Source organism: Helianthus annuus, chromosome 16 (genome assembly GCF_002127325.2).
Source record: "Helianthus annuus cultivar XRQ/B chromosome 16, HanXRQr2.0-SUNRISE, whole genome shotgun sequence".
Classification (NCBI taxonomy): Eukaryota; Viridiplantae; Streptophyta; class Magnoliopsida; order Asterales; family Asteraceae; genus Helianthus; species Helianthus annuus.
Window position 1 is genome coordinate 190,009,102 of NC_035448.2, and position 10,537 is coordinate 190,019,638.

The following is a 10,537-nucleotide window of genomic DNA, read 5'->3' on the forward strand; positions in this document are numbered from 1 at the left end:
GGGGAGGGGGAGGGGAAGGAAAAGGGAAGAAAATATAACCAAATATAACCAACCATATATTCATCCTCCCAATTGGAGAGATTATGAGAAAAAATTTTCTTTCCCCTCCCCTCCCCGTGTTAAAAACATAGTGTAAGAGCATCCATAATAATACATTTTTGGGTGTTGTTTTTACTCATTTTTCCATATCATCCATTTTTTCTTATTGTGGACCTTGTTTTTGTACCTCATTTTTTAGATATGTTTGTCTGCAAAAACGACTAAAAACAACAAAATGGTGGGACCCATGTACTTTTAATATATATAATATATAGATAGAGAATAAGTGGTGTAAATGTGTGGTTAAAAATTAAAAAGGTGGTGATGATGTGGTAATGTTTTTAATTGTTTTTGTGTTTTCTTATTGGGTGGGTTTTTGATATTTTTGAAGGGTGAGTGTTTTTCTGATGTGTCAGCTGACTGGACATATTTTTAGGTGTTTTTAATGGGCCTTATTGTAGATGCTCTAAGTATATTTATATATCTTTATTAAATTACGTTTTTAGGGCTCACGAATCCTTCAAATGGGCTGGCGAAATTCACCACATCGGGATACACTCGCCTTCGAACCAGGAAAAATCCTCACCTATGGCCGAAGCCCGTGAACACCACCCGAAGGCACGACAGTGTGGTGAGATAAAACCTGCTCAGTTCAAGGATCGAACCAGCGATCTCCACCTATCCGCCTAGTCTCCCATCATCACCAGGTGCCGCAGAAAATAATGGGTAGGGCACGAATCGAACTTGAGTCCCTTACAACACCAAGTCTCTCCCTTACCACTCTACCACCACCTCATTGGCTTAAATTACGCTTTTGGTTCCGTGTTTGACCATTTTAATCCAAAACATAATATTTTGACGTATCACACCCTACCATTTAAATTCTATAACCCTTTTAGCTAGGGTTGATTCCAGCCAAGCCAAGCCAGATGGGCTCACGTTAAAAACCAAGTCGAGTTGGTTTTTGTGATACCAATCAATTTGAACAAGATCGGTTTTTCATTCGGTGTGTGTTATAACTTTTTGTGGATTGTTTTGTTTCTGCTTTCTGTATTTGTTCTTAAAAAAACTGCTACTCATTTTGTTATGGTGTATCAGCATTTGGTGACCCAAACAACCCGGCCGATCTACCCAACAAACACACTTATCAGTTATTGGTTAAACTATGAAACACAACAAACCTGAATAACCCAACCGATCTATAATCCCTGGAGCATATTACACAATTAGGCCATAAATTCATTCAAATAAATATGAATCAAATTGTTCAAAACAACTAATACCAAAAGAGTTCGACTTCAACTACGGGGGAGGCTCGATAGAGCTTCAACAACTTCCTAACAAACACCAACTTTTCTTCAGCCGATGAGAAAAAACGGGAAAAGATATGCATCCTTTTTAGGGAAGGGGAACACGCAAGTAAATACTTCATCAACCGTAATTCATTCTCTGAACCTTTCAAACAGTCAAACATCACACTTTGAAGCTGCAACAGCCTCGTTGTACTGTAGTCTACTTGTGGAGGCGAATCCGCATTCTGCAAGAATATACACTAATATTCAAATGCTATAATATACATGAGCTATATAAGACAAGCAGCATGATACATACCCAGTTACTTGGTGTGATTTCAAGAGTCTGCAGATTCGGGGAGCTTCTTATCAATTCAAAAGCAAATGAAAACATAATACCATTGTCTAAACATATATCTGATAATTTTAGAACCTTTAGGCAGGGAAAGGCAGTAAAGAAACTCTTTTTACCAACACCTTCTATCAACTACAAAATAAGTGGGTTACTCGTTAGAAAAATCGTAAAGTCTTGTTATTATGCTAAATATTATTACTTATAAGTTATTAGGTTATGGAAAATGAGACTATGCCTTTGTAAAGTAAACTTCAAACACACAACTTAGCCTTACCCGACACTCTTCAAAATCCAAATGAAGCTCTTGAAGTTTTGGAAGAGAACCCACAAGCTCAAAGATATTACTGGAACTTGTGGCCGCCGTTTCTTCATCAAAATCATTAAACTTCAAAGATAATATTTTGAGATTTTCTTGTTTTGCAATCTCAATTATATTTACTTTGCTAAACTCAAATAGATCATCCATGGTCAACTTCTCAAGCAAAGGACACCGAGTAAAAAACTCCCCAAGTTGAATATTATCTTCAAACTCCACACACAAGTCTAAGCTCAACAGGTTTGGAAAACCATGAAAAGTAGGCGGGGGATTGAAATAACAGTTACGAAGTTTCAAATGTTTCAACTCTACACAAGAGAAAAGATTGGTAGGCAACGTGAGTGGTGTATAATCCGAATTTTCAAGAGTGAAGTCCGTAAGTCCTTTTCTCGACAATAACAAAATCCAGTTATTAATATCTTCAGCATCCGATAGGTGTTCTATGTCCAGTTCAAACTTTGTAATGGGACCTCTAAGTTGAAGAAGAAGCTTACTTACAATGCTCTCGTTATTACTTTCGTCGTCGTCTTCTTCTTCTTCTTCTTCTGTTTCTATTGAATCAAAGAAGTCGACATCCAACACGAGTTGGGTAAGCATAGTCCACTTAAACCTCCAGTTTCTTGACAAGACACAGGTCCTCACTGCATCTTGGAACGGCAATCGGTCCAGAATATTATTTATCACAATATCAGGCATGTTGGTAATAAAATCTTGTAGTGCAAACTTGGGTGCTTTATGTGTCCCCTGAATGAGTTCCATTATCCTAACACACATGTAAATCATAAATATAAATAGCCATTACATTCATATACATATGTTACATAGGGCTGTAGAACTAGACAACATATATTGAGGCATACAACTGGACAATTCCAAAACCCTAAATTTACAAACCTAACGATCCGTGTAAATATACAAATACGTAGGGATAAATAATCAAGCAACTAACAAAAATACCTTCTACCCTTAATGCTGCAGAAACCCTCCCTCCTCTTTTTGTTTTTCTTTTCGTGTATTTATCTTTATTTTCTTATATATTTTAGAGTAAATTATGCTTTGGCCCTTGTGGTTTGAGTACTTTAACCATTTCAAGTTCAAAAGTAAATCTTTTGACACATCACACCCTAACATTTAATTTTATAACCTTTCAGCCCCTAACCGTAACTCCTTTATTTATTTATTATTTTTTTTTTTTTGAGTTAATTACTGTTCGTCACTATGGTTTGTCAAAAATCACAATTTCAGTCCATTAGTTTAAAATTGCGATTTCAGTCCCCGTGGTTTCACTTTCGTAACCATTTCAGTCCCTGTGGTTTCACTTTCGTAACCATTTCAATCCATTTATTTTGTTAGTACAAGGACTGAAATGGTTACGAGGTGAACTGTAATGGTTACGAAAGTGAAACCACATGGACTGAAATCGCAATTTTTAAACTAATGGACTGAAATAGTGATTTTTGACAAACCACAGGAACGAAAACAGTAATTAACTCTTTTTGAATTTTTTTTTCTAAGCATCACGTTAATTCTAAGCGAGGTTCAAACATCTAAAATTAGAATAAATCGGTATCAACAACTTCTTAACAAACATCAATTTTTCATTCGTGTAGTACCGCCTTGCCACCTCGGTGTCATCTCAACCATCCTAAAGACACTCCAACTGTCTTTGCTTTGCTTTGGTCCCTAACCTTCCCAAGGCACCCATTTTTTGTGAAACTTTTATACATGTGTTAGCTTGGGCCCGGTTTTGACAGCCGTTATACATATATGTTACTTATTTGTTTGTTTTTCATTGAGTGTTACAGATGACAACTGTTGTAACCTATGTAGCACGGGGACTCCATTTATGTGGTCGTACCCGTCTCGGGTACTTGTCGGGGACGGAAACACCATGGGTACTCGTCGGGGACGTTTCCTAAACGTTTCCAATGTCGGGGACGTATCTGGTAGAAGTATCCAGCCTGTTTCCATTTATTTTTAGGATTTTTACCCTTCCAAATTCCACAACCGGCCATTAAATAAATAGACCTATCATATTTGGCTTCTCTAATCTCTAAACTCTCAAGTCTCATCATCTCTAATTCTCTATCGATTGCCGATCTCTCACTAGATGAACTGGAATTTGAAAATGATTTGATTATTGATAATTAATTATCTTTGGAAGATGTAGTATTTTTGGAATTTGTTTAATGTATTTTTATTTTTTTATATTTTTCATTGCCGTACCCGTATCTTGGAATTTTGAGTTTTGCCGTTCCTCATTCCCGTATTGTCCCCGTACCCCGATCCCGTACCCGTTCCAGTGCTACTTAGGTTGTAACAGTGCATACTTTACATTGTTTAATTTATAAGTTTTGAGTGATAGCTTATTTGTCAATTTTCATTAGTAACATTCTTATTGTATACATACAGTTGCCGTTCGCCTGACCGAAACCTTTACAACTTTACTGTAAATCTCATCTTCATTCTGATCCATTCCAAAGTAAGAATCCAAAAGTCACCATAATTCATAGCAGAATAACAAAAACGTCTTTCATCTCTCATTGCCGCTATTTAGAGCATCAAACATATAGAAAGTTCAAAACAACTAAAACTATAAGAACTCGATTTCAGCTACGGGGGAGGCTCGATGGAGCATCAACAACTTCCTAGCAAACTTCAACTTTTCAACCAACGAAACAAACGCCCAACGACAAACAACAAACCTTTTTAGAAAAGGGGAACACGCCAGTAGATACTTTATCAAACATAATTCATTCTCTGAACCTTTCAAATATCCAAACATCACACTGCGAAGCTGCAACAGCCCCGTTGTATCGTAGTCTGTAGGTGGAGGTGGACCAGCATACTGCAAGAATCACTAGTATTCAAACGCCAAACGACATATGAGATTATAGTACAAGCAGTATGATACACACCTGGTCACATGCTCTAATTACAAGATTCTGCAGATTCGGGAAGCTCCTAATCATATCAAAAGCACATGATAACTCCATACCATCGTCTAAACATATGTCTGATAATGTAAGAGTCTTCACGCAGGGAAAGGAGGTAGAGAACCTCTTATTAGCATCGGTTTCTGTCAACTGCAAGAAAACAGTTAAGAAAAATTTTAAAGCCTTGTTGCAACATAATGCATATGATCATTGGCGGTTCTTAGAAGAGCTAAGGTAGGGCCACGGCCCGGGCAAGTTTTTCGGGCATAGTGCTAACTTTCCGCATTTCGATCGAATTTTTTTATATATACTATGTTTGGCCCGGGCTTGCCCGGACTTTTTTTAGTGCCCGTGTCTTTCGGCCATGGCACGTTCAACGGGCAAGATCCGCCACTGCATATGATGTAAAAGAGATAAACTTGTAACGCGGTCATTTTAGCCTTACTTGGCAGTCTTTAAAATCCAAATCAAGCTCTTGAAGTTTTGGAAGAGAACCCAGAAGCTCAAAGATAGTACTCGAACTTTTGATCATCTTCATGTCAAGATCATATAATCGCAAAGATAATATTTTGAGATTGTCAAGTTTTGCAATATCAACTAGTTTCACTTTGCCTACTTTACCGCGGTCTTTGATGGTCAAACTCTCAAGCAAGGGACACCCAGTAAAAAACGAGGCAAGGTCGATGTTTTCTTCAAATACCACAGATAACTTTAAGCTCAACAGATTTGGAAAACCATGAAAAGTAGGTGGCGGATTGAAATAACAGTTAGAAAGTTTCAAATGTTTTAACTCTAAACAAGAGAAAAGATGGGTATGCAACTTGAGCGGTGTTTCATACCAATTCCCAAGAGTGAGGTCCTTAATTCCTTTACTCGACAAGAACAAAATCCAGTTATTAATATCTTCATCATCAATTACCTCGTCTATGGAAAGAGAAAACTTTGTAACCGCACCTCTAAGATGAAGAAGAATCCTACTTAAAACTCTCACATGATCATTTCTGTATCTTGTTTGTGATAAATACATAAAGAAGCGAGCATCAATTACAAGTTGGCTAAGCATAGTCCACCTAAACCTCCAGTTTCTCGCCAAGATACTCGTCCTCACTGCATCTCGTAACGGCAAACGATCCAGGATGTTTGTTACCACATTATCAGGCATGTTGGTAATAAAATCTTGTGGTGTAAACTTGGATGCTTTATGTGTCCCATGAATGAGTTCCATTATTCTAATATAAGAAGACATGTATTAATCATAAACATAACCATCTATATGCATATACTCAATATTTTCCTTATTCTTAAAACATATTACAATGGACCAAAAACAGATGTTACATAACCATACAAGACAATTAAAATTCATTTTACAAAAGAAATACTGGATGTCAGTAAGGGGTTAGTTTTTCTTTTGTCTGATATGTATCTAACCCCTCAGTTTTGAAAATTGGCACTTACACCCCCTCAACTCTTTAAAACCTTATAAAATATCATTTTGACCCTCTCACGTCTTACGTGCTTATTTTCATGTGTGTGTCGGTATAATTTCAAATTCATTTACGTTTCATCGTAATTTTTTTCAGAAATAAGTCAAATCAAATATAATACGTTTTCGGTTGTTCTACGTTTTGATGTAAATTTTGTTCGGAAACCAGTGAGGTCAAATATACTACGTTTTCATTACACGATATAAATTCAAGTTGCATTAAGTTTCGACGCCGCCACAATGTACGTGCCTAGAACCTAACTGTATTCTCATTAGCAACCCTAATCAACATACAAATCTGTTGGCTAATCTTGACAATCAAACCCTCAACTATTATATTTGTACAATTAGACCCCCCCAAGTGTAAGTATACAAAATGACAATCCAATCTGTGATGTAACCTTAAATTTCATATATTTTTTTTTTATTTAAGGCCTTAAAATGGGTCAAAATATAAGCGATATAAATTCAATTTACAAAAGAAATACTTAATTTTTTTATATTTGAAATACTTAAACCCTAAATTCACATACCTGGAGTAACCGGTTGATCACCTTAGAACCCTTTTCAAAAGAGCCGGACGGTTATGGCTGCCAGAGGTAGGACCGGAAGGGCGGCGTCAATCGGTAGACAAGAGCGGCGGCGTTTGGTCGGAATCTGAGGGAGCAGCGACGGTTAATGAAACCCACATACGAATAAACTAAAAAGGAAGAAGGGTAGATGAAGGTAAAAAATAAATAAAAGGAGTAAACCTTAATTTTCGTCCGTATCTTTTACTCCAATACTTTAAAAATTGCATTTATTGTTCATTAGTTTGCTAATTTTAATAGTTTTAGTCCATTAGTTTGCTCATTTTAACAGGTTTAGTCCACACTATTAACACAGGTGTGGACTGAAACTGTTAAAATCTAACACTAATGTGGACTAAAAATGTTAAAATCAGTAAACTAATGGATGATAAATGTAAATTTTAAACTATTGCATTGAAAGTGTTAAAATCAGCAAACCACAGGGATGGAAATTGAGGTTTACTCTAAATAAAAGAGTTAATTACGGTTTTCGTATACGTGGTTTATCAAAAATCAATATGTCAGTCCATTTGTTTAAAAATTGCCAAAACTGTCCCTATGGTTTCACTTTCATAACTATTACAGTCCACTCCCGTTAACCCGATCCATTTGCCCCTATTGACCCAACAGGCTATACACATAATTTAGTTAAAGAAAGATGCTTCTTTGTTTTGAAATGTAGTTGATAAACCATTCAGACATGTATTCATTTTGTGAAATAAATTGACACAAGAAAAAGATATTGTTTTTCTGATTCCTTTGTCCATTCTATTAACTCGTTTATTCTATTCTTTCGTTTATTCCATTACCTCATATCAAACAGACCCCTAATGAAAAGCATTGCATGATGCAACGACTTCGTTTTGGAACAGGGCTTTTCAACAATTTTATATTTTAATTGGTGAGACCAACCGAAATGAGGATAAACTTTCTTTATGTTTCAGGTAATCTATGGGAAAAGTGCAAGATTTGATTTGCTCGTCAAAAATGTGGAAAATGCCGAAGGTGAGCTAACGGAAGATGACGTGATTCAAGTGGCACTCGTCGAATACAAACATATGTATGGCAGTGACTTTAAACACGTCTCAGTGTGGCAAGTTATAAGGATGTTTGTTTAATTATGTATTTTCTGTTTATTTTTGTTTAATTATGTGTTTTTTAGTTACGTTTAGATCTAATGTTTCATCTGAACAAAAATTGATTTCCCGCGTTGCGGGGTGGTTTTTTAATGCAATTTGAGTGTATGGATTTTTTTTGTAATTTTATTTGGAAGAAAATAATTAGCGGTTACATTTCTAACCCTTTAGATAATTCCAAAGTTGTTTGAGAAATCAGTTGTAGTCAAATCTCATGGTGTGTTAATGTGATCGAACCTACATCTTACCACAAATTTGTATTTGTTAATCATACTTAGATTTTATGGACTATTTCAAATCGAAATTTTCAATTAATAATAGAATTTTAATCAATGTACACACGACACGAATACTAAACTCATATAACTTCATAAACATTAATTCTATTTATTATTCATTTTAATTATATAACTAGAATTACCACCCGCCGCAATGCGGCGGGGATGCGTTATTTATATATCATATTAGATGAAAGGCAAATGTTTCTTAAATGACCGCGAGCCTGTGTGTAAAATATAGAAAATAATAACTGAGCCGATCTATGACCCGCGCATTGCAACAGACCTATCAAACGGAGAAAATAGACGCGTTGTGACGAGCTTGTCAAACAGGATAAAGTAGATGAAAAAATGTTGAACTCCACACGCACGTTGTGGCATGTTAACTCGGAAAATCTAGAACGAAACGTTAAACACAAAACTTGCGATAGATGAAATGTATATGGGGTCAAAGTTGCAAAAGTTGAAAAGCTTTAAGTTAAAAGTAAAAAAAAAAATCAAAGTGGTTAAATCGTAAAAAATGAAAAATTTTGAATTAAAAGTGAGGGTCCAAATTAATTAAAGGGGTTAGACTGTATAAGATGGAAACTTTTGAAGTAGAAATGAAAAATTAAATTAATCAAGGGGGTTAAATTACCAAAGATTAAAACATTAAACTAAAATTGTGAAAGAGTGATACTTTAGGGTTAGAAAGGGAAAATACCAATTTTTTTTTGAAATACTCCCAAAGCTAAAAGTACAAGACATATATGCACAAAGAAGTTACTAATTTATATGTTTATAATTATAATAAGGATGTTACCTTAAAAATTAAAATTAGTTAAATAAAAACATAAGTTATGAAAATTACAAGAATATTAATTTAGATTTGAGTTAATTACTATTTTTGTTCATGTGGTTTGTCAAAAATCACTATTGCAGTCCATTAGTTAACATAAATGGTTACGAAAATGAAACCACAGGGATTAAAATCGCAATTTAAACTAATGGCTGAAATAGTGATTTTTGACAAACCATAGGGACGAAAACAGTAATTAATTCTTTAGATTTTTCATGTAAAATATGCATAAATTTATAAAATGACATCACATTCCACATGGTTGGATATGTTTGTGTTTTTGAATCACCTACATGTCAATACAGTTTTCACTGGAGCTAACAACTTCTCAAATTATATATAATTTTTAGCCCTTTTTTTAGGTAAAACTGAACTAATTTAGGCCTTTTAACTAATTTTTATGTTGAATTACGTAATGTTTATTTTTAGGTAAAACTGAACGTTAATTTAGGCCTTTTAACAAAGATAACGATGCTTTAATGCAAAGAGTACAAAGTATTAAGGCCATGGGGTATGAGACTTGGGTTGGGGCGTGGGTTGGGGGAAAACGTCCAAGCCACCATTCCGGGTGGGCTTGGGTTGGGGCGTGGCCCTTGGGGCTTGGCTTTCAAGCCGGGCGTGGGGCGGTATGGCCATGCTAGCTGGCTGCCTCCCATTCGCTCACCCGCCACGTCATAGCAGATTCAAAATTTGAATTTAAAATTCAAACGGTTTGGGGACACGAAACCGCCACCCGGTCACCCAACCACCCCCTATATATTGTAACCCCAACCCACTAGTCCCCCCATCCCACGAACCCAACCCCACCGGCTACCCACTTATCGCGAAACCGCTAACCCACTGGTCCCCCCATCCCACGAACCCAACCCCATCGGCTAACCCACTGTCCCCCCCCCCCCCCCCCCCCGCTATGGCATCCTGGACCCATGAAGAAGAAATGACACTCGTCACTAGCGTCGTCGACGCTATGAAGGGACGGCCACCGGGCCAAACAAAATATTGGGTGGAAGCATTCGCGGCCTACCGACATAACGTCGGTAACGACCGCCACAACCTCAACGCGTGCCAACATAAATGGCGCGAGCTACGGCCCAAGCTCGACCGTTTCAAGGCTTACTACGAAGCAGTTCCGAGCGGCGAGTTGAGCCACGAGGACCGGGTGGCGGTGGCGAACATAGAGTTTCGAGGCAAGGAGCGAAAGACGTTCGACAAGATCGACTTTTTTGAAATTTATTTAACGCTCTAGGTTTATTTTGTAATTTTTTGAAATTATGTAATTTTTAGAATTGTGT

The 10,537-nt window shown here is 36.6% G+C and overlaps 2 protein-coding genes across 2 annotated transcripts; both read right to left on the reverse strand.

Annotated features, from left to right (window-relative positions):
* Positions 1-1,217: 1,217 nt before the first annotated feature.
* On the reverse strand, positions 1,218-2,995 carry LOC110920489 (F-box/FBD/LRR-repeat protein At1g13570-like). The gene is made up of 4 exons (XM_022164713.1): positions 2,960-2,995; positions 1,961-2,765; positions 1,651-1,818; positions 1,218-1,576 (listed from the first exon to the last, which is right to left on the reverse strand). The coding sequence occupies exons 2-4, from the start codon at positions 2,759-2,761 to the stop codon at positions 1,316-1,318; spliced, it is 1,230 nt and encodes a 409-aa protein (XP_022020405.1). The 5' UTR covers positions 2,762-2,765; positions 2,960-2,995; the 3' UTR covers positions 1,218-1,315.
* A 1,450-nt stretch (positions 2,996-4,445) lies between these two features.
* Positions 4,446-7,118, reverse strand: LOC110920493 (F-box/FBD/LRR-repeat protein At1g13570-like). Its single transcript, XM_022164720.2, has 4 exons — positions 6,958-7,118; positions 5,384-6,167; positions 4,921-5,088; positions 4,446-4,850 (listed from the first exon to the last, which is right to left on the reverse strand). Exons 2-4 carry the CDS (start codon positions 6,161-6,163, stop codon positions 4,596-4,598), a joined length of 1,203 nt encoding a protein of 400 aa, XP_022020412.1. The 5' UTR covers positions 6,164-6,167; positions 6,958-7,118; the 3' UTR covers positions 4,446-4,595.
* Positions 7,119-10,537: the final 3,419 nt, after the last annotated feature.